Source organism: Phalacrocorax carbo, unplaced genomic scaffold (genome assembly GCF_963921805.1).
Source record: "Phalacrocorax carbo unplaced genomic scaffold, bPhaCar2.1 SCAFFOLD_160, whole genome shotgun sequence".
Taxonomy (NCBI): Eukaryota; Metazoa; Chordata; class Aves; order Suliformes; family Phalacrocoracidae; genus Phalacrocorax; species Phalacrocorax carbo.
Window position 1 is genome coordinate 24,758 of NW_026990351.1, and position 18,863 is coordinate 43,620.

The 18,863-nt window shown below is 71.4% G+C and overlaps 3 protein-coding genes across 3 annotated transcripts in view; 2 read left to right on the forward strand and 1 right to left on the reverse strand.

Moving 5' to 3' along the window:
- Positions 1-209: 209 nt before the first annotated feature.
- LOC135311056 (Golgi-associated RAB2 interactor protein 5A-like) lies at positions 210-2,159 on the reverse strand. Its single transcript, XM_064440203.1, has 3 exons — positions 1,494-2,159; positions 604-746; positions 210-519 (listed from the first exon to the last, which is right to left on the reverse strand). The coding sequence occupies exons 1-3, from the start codon at positions 1,800-1,802 to the stop codon at positions 255-257; spliced, it is 717 nt and encodes a 238-aa protein (XP_064296273.1). The 5' UTR covers positions 1,803-2,159; the 3' UTR covers positions 210-254.
- On the forward strand, positions 1,883-11,505 carry EMC10 (ER membrane protein complex subunit 10). The gene is made up of 7 exons (XM_064440202.1): positions 1,883-2,046; positions 7,024-7,081; positions 7,181-7,293; positions 7,383-7,487; positions 9,021-9,202; positions 10,410-10,503; positions 11,309-11,505. The coding sequence occupies exons 1-7, from the start codon at positions 1,933-1,935 to the stop codon at positions 11,417-11,419; spliced, it is 777 nt and encodes a 258-aa protein (XP_064296272.1). The 5' UTR covers positions 1,883-1,932; the 3' UTR covers positions 11,420-11,505.
- Positions 11,506-12,048: 543 nt separating this feature from the next.
- Positions 12,049-18,863, forward strand: part of SHANK1 (SH3 and multiple ankyrin repeat domains 1) — a gene marked incomplete at its 3' end in the record, with an annotated part of 67,401 nt that continues 60,586 nt past the window's right edge. Inside the window, 1 exon segment of the mRNA XM_064440204.1 lies at positions 12,049-12,154.

The window sequence follows — 18,863 nt, forward strand, 5'->3', positions numbered from 1 at the left end:
TGTCCGTCCTGGGGGTCCCTGGGGTGGGGGATGAGTGACAATGGGGGTGACCCACCGGCTGCACCCCCCATGTCCATCTGTCTGTCCTGGGAGCCCTGGGCTGGGGGATGGGTGACAATGGGGGTGACCCACCGGCTGCACCCCCCACGTCCATCTGTCTGTCCTGGGGGTCGAAGTGGAGCCGGTCGCAGCACGGGGAGGGAGGGGGGTGACACCGTCTCCCACCTTTATTTGGGGGGTGCGGGCGCCGCCTCTCAGGGCTCCACCCTGTCCCCAGGGGGGTCCTGGGGGTCCCCCACTGCCCCGGGGAGTCCCCGAGGGGCCGGGGGTCCCGGCGGGCACCCACCGGGCTCCCGGAGGAGGAAGAGGAGCCGGATCCAGCAGGTGAAGAGGCGACGAAGGTGGCGGGGCGGCGCCAGGAGCTGCAGGTAGAAGGTGCGACCGGTGGCCAGGCGCGCCCGAAGCTGGTGACGCCGGCGGCTGTGCAAGGACAGACGGACACAGGACAGCGGCAGCAGCCTGGCCGGGAGGAATGTGGCTGTTAGGGGGTGTCACGGAGTTGGGGTGCTTGGTGGAGTGGGAGGAAAAGGGGGGGGCTCTCACCCGAACAGCTGGAGCTCCTCGGCTTCGGGGGGCGACGGCGGCACCGGCCGCGCCAGCAGCATGAGGTCGGGGAGCGGGAGGAGGGGGCTGGAGGCAGCGATGCCCACCGTCACCCGGCTGGCCGCCTCGCCGCTCCGCGTCACCTGCGGGGACAGGGACGCGCTTAGGGGGGGACACATGGGTCGGGGGGGGGGTCACGGGGCTGCAGGAGAGCGGGGCAGGTGGGGATGGGGGGATCTGGGGGGTCCCGGCTGCAGCAGGCAGGAGGATGGGGGTGGTCTTGGGCTGGGGAGAGGGGTTGGGGGCCAGGGCTGAGGGGACGGGGGGGGGGACACAAGGGGACAAGTGGGGGGGACACGGGGCCAGGGGTGACAGGACAAGTGGGGGGACATGGCTGAGGGGATGGGGTGGGGGGACACAGGGCCAGGGCTGAGGGGGCAGGAGGGGGGGACAGGAGTGGAGAAGTGGGGGGACAGGGGGTCAAGGGTGAGGGGACACAGGGAAGGGGGATGCAGGGCCAGGGCTGAGGGGACAGGATGGGGGGGGACGCAGGGCCAAGGGTGACAGGACAAGTGGGGGACATGAAGCCAGGGCTGAGGGGACAGGAGGGGGGGAGAGCAAGGGACAAGTGGGGGGGGACCCAGGGCCATGGCTGAGGGACACGGGCCCATGGCTGAGGGGACACAGGCTGAGGGGACACCGGGCCATGGCTGAGGGACACGGGCCCATGGCTGAGGGGACACAGGCTGAGGGGACACCGGGCCATGGCTGAGGGACACGGGCCCATGGCTGAGGGGACACGGGCGGGGGAACACAGGGCCAAGGCTCAGGGGTGCGGGGCCATGGCTGAGGGATACGGGCGGGGGGCTGCGGGGCCTCCCCTCCCTCACCTGCAGGAAGTCGCTCTCGAAGAGCGGGCAGTCCCGCAGCTGCCCGTACTCCCCCCGGGCCAGGCAGCGCCACAGCCGGCCCATACCGAGGCAGGAGCCGGGGAGACGGCCCGGGGGGGGGGGCACGGAGGTGCGGGAAGGACAGACGGAGGCACGGGAAGGACAGACGGAGGCCGCGGGAGGCCCCGGGGAGGCGACGCTGCCGCCGCTCAAGATGGCGCCGGGACGCCTCAAGATGGCGCCCGCGGCCTCGCGCACCACGGCGCTGCGGGCGGGAAGGGCGGCCGGTAGCCCCGCCCCTTTCCCCATCGCGCCCCGCCCTTTTCTTCCCCTCGCCCCGCCCCGCCCCGCGTGGCCCCGCCCCTTCCCTCCGCGCCCCGTGTAGCCAAGCCCCGCCCGTCCGCCCCGCCGCCCTCCCGCCGTGCCCCGCGCGGCCAAGATGGCGGCCAAGATGGCGGCGCCGTGGCGGGGTCTGTGGGTGCTGGCGGCGGCGGCGGCGGCGGCGCTGGGCGGCGGCGGCGGCGGGACCTGCCGGGGCGGCACCGGGATGCGGGTGAGCGGCGGGGACGGGGATGGGATCGGGGGGGGCCGCCCCGCCCCGCCCCGCCCCGCCCCGCCCCGCCCCTCCGGAGCGGACGGGGCCTGCCCGGCGGGGCGCTGCGCCTGGGCCTGGGGCGGAGAGTTAATATTAATGAGGGGGCGGGTCCTCCCCGTGACAGCTCGTTAATATGCATGAGGGGGCGGGACCCCTGAGCTCCTTTGAGGCACAGCCCTGAGCCCGGGTATTAATATTCATAAGGGGGCGGGAGCCGTTTAATGCGAGCTTATTAATATTAATGAGGATGCAGAGGCTCTCCGCTGCCAGGTCATGAATATTACGCGGGGGGCGGGTCGCACACATCACAGCTCATTAATATTAATGAGGGGTGTGGGCAGTCAGGTGTCACTCATTAATATCCCCCGGGAAGCAGGTGTTGTCTGGAGGGAGCTCATTAATATTCACGAGTGGGCGTGGCCCGCCGGGTAACGCTCGTGAGGGCTGGCAGCAGCCAGCGGTTGCTCGTTAATATTCATGAGCAGGTCGCTATTCCTGGGCGGCGGGTCATTAATATTCATGAGGGCGGCCACGGGCGCTGCCCGTCAGCTCCGCCTCGGGCCGCCTCGTTAATATTCATGAGCGGCGCAATATTGGCTCGTCATTAATATTTGTGAGGGGGGGGGGTCCCCAATGTCCCCCATCCCCAATGTCCCCCCCATCCCCAATGTCCCCCATCCCCAATGTCCCCCCCATCCCCAATGTCACCCCCGTCCCCAATGTCCCCCGTCCCCAATGTCACCCCCGTCCCCAATGTCCCCCCCATCCCCAATGTCACCCCGTCCCCAATGTCCCCCATCCCCAATGTCCCCCCATCCCCAATGTCACCCCCATCCCCAATGTCACCCCCATCCCCAATGTCACCCCCCGTCCCCAATGTCCCCCATCCCCAATGTCCCCCCGTCCCCAATGTCACCCCCATCCCCAATGTCACCCCCCATCCCCAATGTCCCCCCCATCCCCAATGTCACCCCCATCCCCAATGTCACCCCCGTCCCCAATGTCCCCCATCCCCAATGTCACCCCCATCCCCAATGTCACCCCCGTCCCCAATGTCCCCCATCCCCAATGTCCCCCATCCCCAATGTCCCCCCGTCCCCAATGTCACCCCCATCCCCAATGTCACCCCCCATCCCCAATGTCCCCCCCATCCCCAATGTCCCCCCGTCCCCAATGTCACCCCCATCCCCAATGTCACCCCCCATCCCCAATGTCCCCCCCATCCCCAATGTCCCCCTGTCCCCAATGTCACCCCCATCCCCAATGTCCCCCCGTCCCCAATGTCACCCCCATCCCCAATGTCACCCCCATCCCCAATGTCACCCCCCGTCCCCAATGTCCCCCATCCCCAATGTCCCCCCATCCCCAATGTCACCCCCATCCCCAATGTCACCCCCCATCCCCAATGTCCCCCCCATCCCCAATGTCCCCCCGTCCCCAATGTCACCCCCATCCCCAATGTCACCCCCCATCCCCAATGTCCCCCATCCCCAATGTCCCCCCGTCCCCAATGTCACCCCCATCCCCAATGTCCCCCATCCCCAATGTCCCCCCGTCCCCAATGTCACCCCCATCCCCAATGTCACCCCCCATCCCCAATGTCCCCCATCCCCAATGTCACCCCCGTCCCCAATGTCACCCCCATCCCCAATGTCCCCCATCCCCAATGTCACCCCCATCCCCAATGTCACCCCCGTCCCCAATGTCACCCCCATCCCCAATGTCCCCCATCCCCAATGTCACCCCCATCCCCAATGTCCCCCATCCCCAATGTCACGCCCATCCCCAATGTCACCCCCATCCCCAATGTCCCCCATCCCCAATGTCACCCCCATCCCCAATGTCCCCCATCCCCAATGTCACCCCCATCCCCAATGTCACCCCCATCCCCAATGTCCCCCATCCCCAATGTCACCCCCATCCCCAATGTCCCCCCGTCCCCAATGTCCCCCATCCCCAATGTCACCCCCATCCCCAATGTCCCCCATCCCCAATGTCACCCCCATCCCCAATGTCCCCCCGTCCCCAATGTCACCCCCATCCCCAATGTCCCCCATCCCCAATGTCACCCCCATCCCCAATGTCCCCCATCCCCAATGTCACCCCCGTCCCCAATGTCCCCCCATCCCCAATGTCCCCCATCCCCAATGGCCCCCCATCCCCAATGTCCCCCATCCCCAATGTCACCCCCGTCCCCAATGTCACCCCCATCCCCAATGTCCCCCATCCCCAATGGCCCCCCATCCCCAATGTCCCCCATCCCCAATGTCACCCCCGTCCCCAATGTCCCCCCATCCCCAATGTCCCCCATCCCCAATGTCACCCCCATCCCCAATGTCACCCCCCGTCCCCAATGTCCCCCATCCCCAATGTCCCCCCGTCCCCAATGTCACCCCCATCCCCAATGTCACCCCCATCCCCAATGTCCCCCCCATCCCCAATGTCACCCCCATCCCCAATGTCACCCCCATCCCCAATGTCACCCCCCGTCCCCAATGTCCCCCATCCCCAATGTCCCCCCGTCCCCAATGTCACCCCCATCCCCAATGTCACCCCCCATCCCCAATGTCCCCCCCATCCCCAATGTCCCCCCGTCCCCAATGTCACCCCCATCCCCAATGTCACCCCCCATCCCCAATGTCCCCCCCATCCCCAATGTCCCCCTGTCCCCAATGTCACCCCCATCCCCAATGTCCCCCCGTCCCCAATGTCACCCCCATCCCCAATGTCACCCCCGTCCCCAATGTCACCCCCATCCCCAATGTCCCCCATCCCCAATGTCACCCCCGTCCCCAATGTCACCCCCATCCCCAATGTCACCCCCATCCCCAATGTCACCCCCATCCCCAATGTCACCCATCCCCAATGTCACCCCCATCCCCAATGTCCCACATCCCCAATGTCCCCCCCATCCCCAATGTCACCCCGTCCCCAATGTCCCCCCATCCCCAATGTCACCCCCATCCCCAATGTCACCCCGCGTCCCCAATGTCACCCCCCATCCCCAATGTCCCCCCCATCCCCAATGTCCCCCTGTCCCCAATGTCCCCCATCCCCAATGTCCCCCCATCCCCAATGTCCCCCATCCCCAATGTCACCCCCATCCCCAATGTCACCCCCCATCCCCAATGTCCCCCCGTCCCCAATGTCCCCCCCATCCCCAATGTCCCCCCCATCCCCAATGTCACCCCCATCCCCAATGTCACCCCCGTCCCCAATGTCACCCCCATCCCCAATGTCCCCCATCCCCAATGTCACCCCCATCCCCAATGTCCCCTCCTGTCCCCAATGTCACCCCATCCCCAATGTCACCCCCATCCCCAATGTCCCCCCGTCCCCAATGTCCCCCATCCCCAATGTCACCCCCATCCCCAATGTCACCCCCATCCCCAATGTCCCCCATCCCCAATGTCCCCCCGTCCCCAATGTCCCCCCCATCCCCCAATGTCCCCCCGTCCCCAATGTCCCCCCGTCCCCAATGTCCCCCCCATCCCCAATGTCCCCCCGTCCCCAATGTCACCCCCATCCCCAATGTCCCCCCGTCCCCAATGTCCCCCCGTCCCCAATGTCACCCCCATCCCCAATGTCACCCCCGTCCCCAATGTCACCCCCATCCCCAATGTCACCCCGTCCCCAATGTCACCCCCATCCCCAATGTCCCCCCGTCCCCAATGTCCCCCCGTCCCCAATGTCCCCCCGTCCCCAATGTCACCCCCATCCCCAATGTCACCCCCGTCCCCAATGTCACCCCCATCCCCAATGTCACCCCCATCCCCAATGTCCCCCCGTCCCCAATGTCCCCCCGTCCCCAATGTCACCCCCATCCCCAATGTCACCCCCGTCCCCAATGTCACCCCCATCCCCAATGTCACCCCGTCCCCAATGTCACCCCCCAATGTCCCCCCGTCCCCAATGTCCCCCCGTCCCCAATGTCCCCCCGTCCCCAATGTCACCCCGTCCCCAATGTCACCCCCATCCCCAATGTCCCCCCCATCCCCAATGTCCCCCCGTCCCCAATGTCACCCCCCAATGTCCCCCCATCCCCAATGTCCCCCCGTCCCCAATGTCCCCCCCATCCCCAATGTCCCCCCCATCCCCAATGTCACCCCCGTCCCCAATGTCACCCCCTGTCCCCAATGGCACCCCCATCCCCAATGTCCCACATCCCCAATGGCACCCTGTCCCCAATGTCACCCCCCAATGTCCCCCCCATCCCCAATGTCCCCCCATCCCCAATGTCACCCCCATCCCCAATGTCACCCCCTGTCCCCAATGGCACCCCCATCCCCAATGTCACCCCCATCCCCAATGTCACCCCCTGTCCCCAATGTCACCCCCATCCCCAATGTCACCCCCATCCCCAATGTCCCCCCCATCCCCAATGTCACCCCCGTCCCCAATGTCACCCCCCTGTCCCCAATGTCACCCCCCCGTCCCCAATGTCCCCCCGTCCCCAATGGCACCCCCCGTCCCCAATGTCACCCCCATCCCCAATGTCCCACATCCCCAATGGCACCCTGTCCCCAATGTCACCCCCCAATGTCCCCCCCATCCCCAATGTCCCCCCATCCCCAATGTCCCCCCCATCCCCAATGTCACCCCCTGTCCCCAATGGCACCCCCATCCCCAATGTCACCCCCATCCCCAATGTCCCCCCCATCCCCAATGTCACCCCCGTCCCCAATGTCACCCCCCCGTCCCCAATGTCACCCCCCCGTCCCCAATGTCCCCCCGTCCCCAATGGCACCCCCCGTCCCCAATGTCCCCCCTGTCCCCAGTGTTACCGTCCTGTCCCCAATGGCCCCCCCATCCCCAATGTCCCACATCCCCAATGGCACCCTGTCCCCAATGTCACCCCCCAATGTCCCCCCATCCCCAATGTCCCCCCCCCAATGTCACCGCCTGTCCCCAGTGTCACCCCCTGTCCCCCCCCAGCCCGGCGACACCGAGACCTGCGGCCTCTCCCTGCCCCTGGAGCACTCCTTCGAGCTGGGTGAGCCTTGCGGACGGACGGATGGACACAGGGACGGGGTTGGGGGGGACACTGGGGACACCGAGCCGGACCCCAGCACCTCCGTGTGTCCCCCCCCAGATGACACCCCCCGGTTCCGCAAGCGGGGGACGGTGACCTGGACCCCCGGCGCCGAGCCCGCCCTGACGCTCGCCCAGAAGCAGCTCAGCGAGGACGAACGCAACCAGCTGCGGGTTTGGGGGGGCCCGGGGGGGTTTGGGGGGACCCTGGCGGGGGGCTGTTCATGGGGGTGACGCCGTCCCTGTGTCCGTCCGTCCCCCAGGAGGTGGCGGCCCGGGACGGGCTGTACCGGGTGCGGATCCCCCGCAAGCCCCCGGCCCCCGGGGAGGAGAGCGGGGCCCAGTACGTCACCTCCTTCGTGCGGGCGGTGAGTGGGGGGCTGCCCCCCCCCCCCCGCCATGGGGAGGGGGGGTCCCCGAGACCCCTCAGTTGCCCCCTGGCCCCCCCGGGGTCTCCCCGGGACACCCCACTTCCCTCTTCCCCATCCCCCCCCATGTCTCCAGGACCCCCTTTGTGTCCGGGTGCTCCCCCTTTCTGCCCCCCGTCCCCCCATGGCCCCCTGTGACCCCACGGCCCCCCCCCAGAGACCCCCGCGCCCCCCCATGCCCCCCAGGACCCCGCACCCCCCCATCCCCCCCATCCCCCCGTGCATCCCTGGAGCCCCCCGTTGCCCCCGTCCCCCTGTGCCCCCCAGTGACCCCCCGACCCCACGCCCCCGGTGACCCCCCCCAAGCCGCCTGGGCCCCGGAGCCCCCCGTGCCCCCCCGTGCCCCCGTACCCCCATGTCCCCCTGTGACCCCCCTGTGCCCCCCTGTGACCCTCTTTGACCCCGCACCCCCCGTGACCCCCCCGTCCTCCCATGCCCCCTGTCCTCCCATGCCCCCATGCCCCCCAGAGCCCCCCATGTCCCCTGTGACCCCCCGTGACCCTGTGCCCCACTGTGACCCCCCGAGCGACCCCGTGACCGCCCCCGTGACTGACCCTGTGACCCCCCGTGACCCCGTGCCCTGCCGTGACCCCCCAAGCCCCCCTGTGGCCGCTCCCCGTGACCCCCTGTGACCCTGCGCCCTGCCGTGACCCCCACGCCCCCCGTGACCCCTTGCCCCCATAACCACCCCCCATAACCCGCCGTGACCCCAAGCCCTCCCATGACCACCCCACTCCCCCTGTGACCATCCCGAGCCCCCCTGTGACCCCCCTGAGCCCCCCTGTGACACTGTCCCCTGTGCCCCCCCGTGACCTTGTGCCCCCCTGCGCCCCCCCGAGCCCCCCTGTGACCCCGTGCCCCCCGTGACCTGCTGTGACCCCCCTGTGACCCCGCGCCCCCCCGTGACCGCCCCCGAGCCCCCCCGTGACCCCACGCTCCCCGTGACCCCGTGCCCCCCCGTGACCTGCTGTGACCCCCCCAAGCCCCTCTGTGACCCCCACGCCCCCCGTGACTGCCCCCCTGAGCCCCCCTGTGACCCCGCCCCCCCTGTGATCGCCCCCGAGCCCCCCCGTGACCCCGCGCCCGCCGTGACCGCCCCCCGCGCCCCCCCCATGACCCCGTGCCCCCCGTGACCGCCCCCACGCCCCCCCCGTGACGCCGTGCCCCCATGACCGCCCCCCGAGCCCCCCCGTGACCCCGCGCCCCCCGTGACCACCCCCGAGCCCCCCCGTGACCCCGCGCCCCCCCGTGACCGCCCCCGCGCCCCCCCCGTGACCCCGCGCCCCACCGTGACCGCCCCTGAGCCCCCCCGTGACCCCGCGCCCCCCGTGACCACCCCCCGAGCCCCCCCGTGACCCCGCGCCCCCCGTGACCGCCCCCGCGCCCCCCCGTGACCCCGCGCCCCCCGTGACCGCCCCCACGCCCCCCCGTGACCCCGCGCCCCCCGTGACCGCCCCCCGCGCCCCCCCGCAGTGCGCCCTGGTGGAGTCCCACCTCTCGGACCAGCTGACGCTGCACGTGGACGTGGCCGGGAACGTGGTGGCCCTGGGGGTGGTGGCCGTGCCGGGGACCTGCCGCCGCCGCCACCTCGAGGACGCCGACCTGGAGCTCTTCAACACCTCGGTGGCCCTGCGGCACCCGCTGCCCGCCGCCACGTGAGGGGGGGCACGGGGGGTGGGGGGCACGGGGGGACATGGGGGACGTGGGGGGACACGGGGGTGTGGGGGACACAGACATGGGGGGACGTGGGGACATTGGGACGTGGAGGGACATTGGGGGGTGTGGGGGCCATGGGGACACGTTGGGGACATGGGGGGACACGGGGGTGTGGGGGACATTGGGGGGTGTGGTGGCCATGGGGACACACTGGGGACATGGGGGGACACGGGGGTGTGGGGGACATTGGGGGGTGTGGGGGCCATGGGGACACACTGGGGACATGGGGGGACACGGGGGTGTGGGGGACATTGGGGGGTGTGGGGGCCATGGGGACATGTTGGGGACATGGGGGGACACGGGGGTGTGGGGGACACGGGGACGTGGAGGGACATTGGGACGTGGGGGGACACTGGGGGGTGTGGGGGACATGGGGGGGACAGGGATGGGGGACACAGGGATGTGAGGGACACGGGGGGGACATGGGGGGACATTGGGGGGTGTGGGGGCCATGGGGACACGTTGGGGACATGGGGGGACGTTGGGGGGTGTGGGGGCCATGGGGACACGTTGGGGACATGGGAGGACGTTGGGGGGTGTGGGGGCCATGGGGACACGCTGGGGACATGGGGGGACATTGGGGGGTGTGGGGGCCATGGGGACACGTTGGGGACATGGGGGGACGTTGGGGGGTGTGGGGGGCATTGGGGGGTGTGGGGGACACAGGGATATGAGTGACACGGGGGGACGTGGGGGACACGGAGACACGGGGTGGGGGGACACGTGGGAACATGAGAGACATGGGGGGACATGGGGGACATTGGGGGGTCACGGGGATGTGGGGGGTGGGGGGACGTGGGGGGGACATGGGGGGGGCACACATCGATGGGGAGCTGTCCCACGCCCTGGGGGGGACACGGTGGCCTTGGGGGGGACATGGGGACACTGGTGGGGAGGGGTCACCCTATGTGGGGGGGACATGGGGGACACGGTGACCCTCTGTGGGGACATTTTGGGGGGTCCCATGGGTGCTGGGGGGGGGCTGAATTTTGACTCCCCACCCCAACCCCCCCAGGTGCTGGCGGTGACATTTCTGGGGTCTGGGTTTTGGGGGTGGGGGGGTGTCACTTGGGGTTCGGGGGGGGCCCCAAGGAGGGGGTGGGTGGGTTTTGGGGTGCGGTGTGACCCCCCCCTTGGCCCCCCCAGCCCCGAGACGGCCGCCTTCATCCGGCACCTGGAGCAGGAGCAGGCGCAGCGCGCCAAGAACCCCCAGGAGCAGAAGTCCTTCTTCGCCAAATACGTGCGTGGCCCCCCCCAAAAACCCCCCCAAAGACACCCCAAAAACCCCCTCACTCCCCCACCCCCCTCCGGACCCCCACCCCCACCCCACCCCGGCCCCTCCAAACCGCTCCACGTCCCCCCAAAATCCCCCCTGGCCCAAACCCGCCCCCTTGTGTCCCCTAAACCTTCCCGGGACCCCCAAAACCCAGCCCTGGGTACCCCCAACCCCCCCCCCCCGGGTCCCCCCAAACCCCTCCTGGGCCCCCCAACATGCCCCACCCACCCCTCAGGCCCCCCAAACCCCTCCTGGGCCCCCCACGCCCCCCTTGTGTCTCCTAAACCTCACTGGGCCCCCCAAAACCCAACCCTGGGTGGCCCTAAGTCTCCCCCGGGCCCCCCCAACCCCCTCCTGGGCCCCCCAACACCCCCCACCCACCCTCAGGCCCCCCAAACCCCTCCTGGGCCCCCCAACAGCCCCCACCCACCCTCAGGCCCCCCAAACCCCTCCTGGGCCCCCCAACACCCCCCACCCACCCTCAGGCCCCCCAAACCCCTCCTGGGCCCCCCCAACACCCCCCACCCACCCTCAGGCCCCCCAAACCCCTCCTGGGCCCCCCAACACCCCCCACCCACCCTCAGGCCCCCCAAACCCCTCCTGGGCCCCCCAACATGCCCCACCCACCCTCAGGCACCCCAAACCCCTCCTGGGTCCCCCAACCCCACCCCAGCCCCCCCAAACCCCTCCTGGGCCCCCCATTTTCTACTCGGGGGGGTGCCTTTGGGGGGTGCCTTTAGGGGTGACCCCCCCCCGTTTCGCCCCACAGTGGATGTACATCATCCCCATCGTCCTCTTCCTCATGATGTCCGGCGCCCCCGACGCGGGGGGGGGACAAGGGGGGGGCACGGGGGGTGGGGGGGGCACAGGGGGCAGGTGAGACCGACCCCCCACTCCCCCAAACCCCCCTCCCCAAACCCCACGGGGGGGGAGGGGCAGCGAATAAACCCTTCTGTGACCCCCCCACCCCTCGTCTGCTGCCTCTCTGTGAGGGGGGGGCGCTTTATGGGGGTCCGGGGGGGGGGGCACCCCCAGAGCCACACGCCCCCCCCCCCCCCGGGGGGGTATCACCCCCTCCCCCCCGCCTTAAACCCCTATGCCCAAGGGGGGCGGGGCCGGGGGCGGGGCCTGGTGCAGGGGGGCGGGGGCTGATGCAGGGGCGGGGCTTCACGGGGGCGGGGTCTGGCAGAGGGACGAGGGGGCTGACAGGTGTGAGTGGGCGTGGCTGCCGTAGTGGGCGGGGCATTGCAGGGGCGGGGAGCGCCGCGGGGGCGGGGCCTTGGGGGGCGGGTGAAGCGCCGGCTGGTGGGCGGGGCGTTGGGGGGTGGGCGGGGTCAGGCGGTGGGCGGGGGCGTCGGTGCGGGGGCGGGATCAGACCCGGGCGGTGGGGCGGGGCCAGTCGCGGGGCGGTGGGCGGGCTTTGCCGGTACGGCGGGGCGGTGGGCGTGTCTCTCCGGTCACCGGGCGGGGCGGGGCGGGGCGGCGGGCGGGCGGGGCGGTGGGCGTGGCCGGGCGGAGGCGGCCGCCGGGTGGGCGGGGCCTGCACGCGCCGCTCCGCCGCGCCGGGGGCTTCGTTCGGCCGCTGCCCCGGGGCCGCCCCCGCCGCTGCCGGCAGGTACCGGGGGGGGCCCGGGGGGGGCCCGGGGGGGGCCCGGGGGGGGGGCGGGGCGGGGCCGGGGGGCGCGGGGGGGGGTGGGGGTCGGCCCCGGTGCGGGGGGGGGGGTGGGGGTGGTCGGTGTAACGGGGCCGGGCGGGGCGCGGGGTGGGGGGGGGATCTGTGTAACGGGGGCGTGTAACGGTTGTGCAACGGGGCGGGCGTGCAAGGGGGGGGCGTGCAACGGGGGGGGGGGGGGCGTGCAACCGTGCAATGCACCGGGGAGAGGCGTGCAAGGGAGGGGCGGGGGCGCGAGGAGGGGGTCGTGCAAAGCGTGAGGGGCGTGCAAAGGGGGGGGCGTGCATTGCACCGGGGAGACACGTGCAATGGGGGGGGGGGGGCGGGTGTGCAAAAGGGGGTCGTGCAACCGTGCAATGCACCGGGGAGGCACGTGCGGGGGGGTGGGGGAGTCGTGTAAGGGGGGGGGGGGGGGCGTACAAAGGGGGGGGCGTGCAATGCACCAGGGAGACACGTGCAAGGAGAGGGGTCGTGCATGGGGGGGGTCGTGCAAAGGGAGGGGTCGTGCAATGCACCAGGGAGACACGTGCAAGGCATGGGTGGGTGTGCAAAGGGGGCGGTGGGTGTGCAAGGGTGCGGGGGGGTCCTTGTGCAACGGGGGGGGGGGGGGGGAGCGACAGTGACTCTCGTGCAGCGGCTGCCGGGCCCCGCCGCGGCGGGTGTGGGCGTGTGCACACGCGTGTGCCGCACACGTGCGTGCGAGCCCCCCTGCGCCCGCCGGCTCAGCCACGTGTGCGACGCGTGTGTGTGTCCGTGTCCGTCTCGTGTGTCCCCCCCGCCACGTGTGGCGGGCACAGGGGAGGGCAGGCTTTGCACACGCGTGTGCGAGCGGCGCCCGTGGCCTCGTTTGGCCTCGTTTGGCCTCGTTTCGGTGCCCCCCACCCCCCCCCTAAAAACACGTGAGGCCGAAGCGGCGGCCGCCGGCACCGGGACCCGTGACCGGGCACACGCGTGTGCGGGACGTGTGCAACCGTGGGGGCACGTGGAGGGGGCGTGCAAGCCGTGGGGGGGGAGACACACACACACACGCATGCACGGGGCGTGTGCAAGCGTGTGAGAGGCATGTGCGACCCCTTGGAGGCGCGTGCGACCCCTTACACGTGTGCGGGAGGCGCGTGCGACCCCCTTACACGCGTGCGGGAGGCGCGTGCGACCCCCTTACACGCGTGCGGGAGGCGTGTGCGACCCCTTGGAGGCGCGTGCGACCCCCTTACACGCGTGCGGGAGGCGTGTGCGACCCCCTTACACGCGTGCGGGAGGCGCGTGCGACCCCCTTACACGCGTGCGGGCCTCGCACGGGGAGGCGCGTGCACCGGCCGGCCTTGCACGAGGGGCTGCGTGTGCGCGCTCACGCGTGTGCGGGAGGGCCGAGGCACACACGTGTGCCCGGACGCCTGGGTCCCCCCCCCGCCCATCCCCCCCCCCCGGCCTGGCAGCGCCTGACGGTCGCCATGGCAACAGCGAAGGATTCTGGGAGCAAACGGCCCAAATCCGGGCCGGGTGTCGCACGAGGGCTCCCCGTGTCGCACGAGGGCCTCCCCGTGCACTGGGGCTGGGGCCTGGGGGGGGGTGTTTTGGCAGCCGGCCCTTGCACACGCATGTGCAAGCCCCTACTCAACCCTCCCCCCACCCTCCGAGCCCGCATCACCGATGCCTTTGCACGCGCACGTGTCTTGCACGTGGGTCACCCGCCGGTGCACGCTCGGCCCCGCGTATGCCCCGCCCCGCCGCCTCACGCGTGCACACGTGTGTGCGCCGCCCCCCTTGGGTGCGCGTGTGCGCCGAGGTCCCGTAGGCCCGCAGGTGTGCTCACACGCGCGTGCTCCCCGTGCACACGCTTGCACGCACAGAGCCGCGCCTCCGTACGTGCGCTGCCACACGTGTGCGCCCCTTGCACGCGCATGCCTCTGTACATGTGTGTGCTTGTGCGTGCACGTGCTCCTGCTCCCGTGCACTCACACGCTTGCACACGCGTGTCCTCGGTGCCCCCGTGCTCCCCTTGCACACGCACCCCCTCGCACACGCGTGCCCTCGGTGCCCCCCTGTGCTCCCCTTGCACACGCACCCCCTCGCACACGCGTGCCCTCGGTGCCCCCCCCGTGCTCCCCTTGCACACGCAACCCCTCGCACACGCGTGCCCTCGGTGCCCCCCCGTGCTCCCCTTGCACACGCACCCCCTCGCACACGCGTGCCCTGGGTGCCCCCCTGTGCTCCCCTTGCACACGCACCCCCTCGCACACGCGTGCCCTCGGTGCCCCCCTGTGCTCCCCTTGCACACGCACCCCCTCGCACACGCATGTCCTCTGTGCCCCCCTGTGCTCCCCTTGCACACGCACCCCCTCGCACACGCGTGCCCTCGGTGCCCCCCTGTGCTCCCCTTGCACACGCAGCCCCTCGCACACGCGTGCCCTCGGTGCCCCCTGTGCTCCCCTTGCACACGCACCCCCTCGCACACGCGTGCACTGGGTGCCCCCCTGTGCTCCCCTTGCACACGCACCCCCTCGCACACACGTGCCCTCGGTGCCCCCCTGTGCTCCCCTTGCACACGCACCCCTTGCACACGCGTGCCCTGGGTGCCCCCCTGTGCTCCCCTTGCACACGCACCCCCTCGCACACGCGTGTCCTGGGCGCCCCCCCGTGCTCCCCTTGCACACGCACCCCCTCACACACGCGTGTCCTCGGTGCCCCCCTGTGCTCCCCTTGCACACGCACCCCCTCGCACACGCATGTCCACTGTGCCCCCCTGTGCTCCCCTTGCACACGCACCCCCTCGCACACGCGTGCCCTCGGTGCCCCTCTGTGCTCCCCTTGCACACGCACTCCCTCGCACACGCGTGTCCTCGGTGCCCCCTGTGCTCCCCTTGCACACGCACCCCCTCGCACACGCGTGCCCTGGGTGCCCCCCTGTGCTCCCCTTGCACACGCACCCCCTCGCACACGCGTGTCCTGGGTGCCCCCCTGTGCTCCCCTTGCACACGCACCCCCTTGCACACGCGTGCCCTCGGTGCCCCCCTGTGCTCCCCTTGCACACGCGTGTCCTGGGTGCCCCCCTGTGCTCCCCTTGCACACGCAGCCCCTCGCACACGCGTGCCCTCGGTGCCCCCTGTGCTCCCCTTGCACACGCACCCCCTCGCACACGCGTGCACTGGGTGCCCCCCTGTGCTCCCCTTGCACACGCACCCCCTCGCACACACGTGCCCTCGGTGCCCCCCTGTGCTCCCCTTGCACACGCACCCCTTGCACACGCGTGTCCTGGGTGCCCCCCTGTGCTCCCCTTGCACACGCACCCCTCGCACACGCGTGCCCTCGGTGCCCCCCTGTGCTCCCCTTGCACACGCACCCCCTCGCACACGCGTGCCCTCGGTGCCTCCCTGTGCTCCCCTTGCACACGCACCCCCTCGCACACGCGTGCCCTCGGTGCCCCCCCGTGCTCCCCTTGCACACGCACCCCCTCGCACACGCGTGCCCTCGGTGCCCCCCCGTGCTCCCCTTGCACACGCACCCCTCGCACACGCGTGCCCTCGGTGCCCCCCTGCGCTCCCCTTGCACACGCACCCCTCGCACACGCGTGCCCTGGGTGCCCCCCTGTGCTCCCCTTGCACACGCACCCCCTCGCACACACGTGCCCTCGGTGCCCCCCTGTGCTCCCCTTGCACACGCACCCCCTCGCACACGCGTGCCCTCGGTGCCCCCCTGTGCTCCCCTTGCACACGCACCCCTCGCACACGCGTGCCCTCGGTGCCCCCCTGTGCTCCCCTTGCACACGCACCCCCTCGCACACGCGTGCCCTCGGTGCCTCCCTGTGCTCCCCTTGCACACGCACCCCCTCGCACACGCGTGCCCTCGGTGCCCCCCTGTGCTCCCCTTGCACACGCACCCCCCTCGCACACGCGTGCCCTCGGTGCCTCCCCGTGCTCCCCTTGCACACGCACCCCCTCGCACACGCGTGTCCTGGGTGCCCCCCTGTGCTCCCCTTGCACACGCACCCCCTCGCACATGCTTGCCCTCGGTGCCCCCCTGTGCTCCCCTTGCACACGCACCCCTCGCACACGCGTACCCTCGGTGCCTCCCTGTGCTCCCCTTGCACACGCACCCCCTCGCACACGCGTGCCCTGGGTGCCTCCCTGTGCTCCCCTTGCACACGCACCCCTCGCACACGCGTGCCCTCGGTGCCCCCCTGTGCTCCCCTTGCACACGCACCCCCTCGCACACGCGTGTCCTGGGTGCCCCCCCATGCTCCCCTTGCACACGCACCCCCTCGCACACGCGTGTCCTGGGTGCCCCCCTGTGCTCCCCTTGCACACGCATCCCTCGCACACACGTGCCCTCGGTGCTCCCCGTGCTCCCCTTGCACACGCACCCCCTCGCACACGCGTGCCCTCGGTGCCCCCCTGTGCTCCCCTTGCACACGCACCCCTCGCACACGCGTACCCTCGGTGCCTCCCTGTGCTCCCCTTGCACACGCACCCCCTCGCACACGCGTGCCCTTGGTGCCCCCCCGTGCTCCCCTTGCACACGCACCCCCTCGCACACGCGTGCCCTCGGTGCCCCCCTGTGCTCCCCTTGCACACGCACCCCTCGCACACGCGTGTCCTGGGTGCCCCCTGTGCTCCCCTTGCACACGCACCCCCTCGCACACGCGCGCCCTCGGTGCCCCCCTGTGCTCCCCTTGCACACGCAACCCCTCGCACACGCGTGCCCTCGGTGCCCTCCCGTGCTCCCCTTGCACACGCACCCCCTCGCACACGCGTGCCCTCGGTGCCCCCCTGTGCTCCCCTTGCACACGCACCCCCTCGCACACACGTGTCCTGGGTGCCCCCCCGTGCTCCCCTTGCACACGCACCCCCTCGCACACGCGTGTCCTGGGTGCCCCCCTGTGCTCCCCTTGCACACGCACCCCTCGCACACGCGTGCCCTCGGTGCCCCCCTGTGCTCCCCTTGCACACACACCCCTTGCACACGCACCCCCCTCGCACACGCGTGCCCTCGGTGCCCCCCTGTGCTCCCGTTGCACACGCACCCCTCGCACACGCGTGCCCTCGGTGCCCCCCTGTGCTCCCCTTGCACACGCACCCCTTGCACACGCATGTCCTCTGTGCCCCCCTGTGCTCCCCTTGCACACGCACCCCCTCGCACACGCGTGCCCTCGGTGCCCCCCTGTGCTCCCCTTGCACACGCACCCCCTCGCACACGCGTGCCCTCGGTGCCCCCCTGTGCTCCCCTTGCACACGCACCCCCTCGCACACACGTGCCCTCGGTGCCCCCCTGTGCTCCCCTTGCACACGCACCCCCTCGCACACGCGTGCCCTCGGTGCCCCCCTGTGCTCCCCTTGCACACGCACCCCTCGCACACGCGTGCCCTCGGTGCCCCCCTGTGCTCCCCTTGCACACGCAGCCCCTCGCACACGCGTGCCCTCGGTGCCCCCCTGTGCTCCCCTTGCACACGCACCCCCTCGCACACGCGTACCCTCGGTGCCTCCCTGTGCTCCCCTTGCACACGCACCCCCTCGCACACGCGTGCCCTGGGTGCCTCCCTGTGCTCCCCTTGCACACGCACCCCTCGCACACGCGTACCCTCGGTGCCCCCCTGTGCTCCCCTTGCACACGCACCCCCTCGCACACGCGTGCCCTGGGTGCCTCCCTGTGCTCCCGTTGCACACGCACCCCTCGCACACGCGTGCCCTCGGTGCCCCCCTGTGCTCCCCTTGCACACGCACCCCCTCGCACACGCGTGCCCTCGGTGCCCCCCTGTGCTCCCCTTGCACACGCACCCCTCGCACACGCGTGCCCTGGGTGCCCCCCTGTGCTCCCCTTGCACACGCACCCCTCGCACACGCGTGCCCTCGGTGCCCCCCTGTGCTCCCCTTGCACACGCACCCCTCGCACACGCGTGCCCTCGGTGCCCCCCTGTGTTCCCCTTGCACACGCACCCCTCGCACACGCGTGCCGGCCCCCCTGTGCTCCCCTTGCACACGCACCCCTCGCACACGCGTGCCCTCGGTGCCCCCCTGTGCTCCCCTTGCACACGCACCCCCTCGCACACGCGTGCCCTCGGTGCCCCCCTGTGCTCCCCTTGCACACGCACCCCCTCGCACACGCGTGCCCTCGGTGCCCCCCTGTGCTCCCCTTGCACACGCACCCCTCGCACACGCGTGCCCTGGGTGCCCCCCTGTGCTCCCCTTGCACACGCACCCCTCGCACACGCGTGCCCTGGGTGCCCCCCTGTGCTCCCCTTGCACACGCACCCCTCGCACACGCGTGCCCTCGGTGCCCCCCTGTGCTCCCCTTGCACACGCACCCCTCGCACCCGCGTGTCCTCGGTGCCCCCCTGTGCTCCCCTTGCACACGCACCCCCTCGCACACGCGTGCCCTGGGTGCCCCCCTGTGCTCCCCTTGCACACGCACCCCTCGCACACACGTGCCCTCGGTGCCCCCCTGTGCTCCCCTTGCACACGCACCCCTTGCACACGCGTGCCCTCGGTGCCCCCCTGTGCTCCCCTTGCACACGCACCCCTCGCACACGCGTGCCCTCGGTGCCCCCCTGTGCTCCCCTTGCACACGCACCCCCTCGCACACGCGTGCCGGCCCCCCCCGCCCCCCGGCGCCGCCACAACTGGTTCAAGGGCCCCCAAAGTCACGGGGCGGCTCCGTG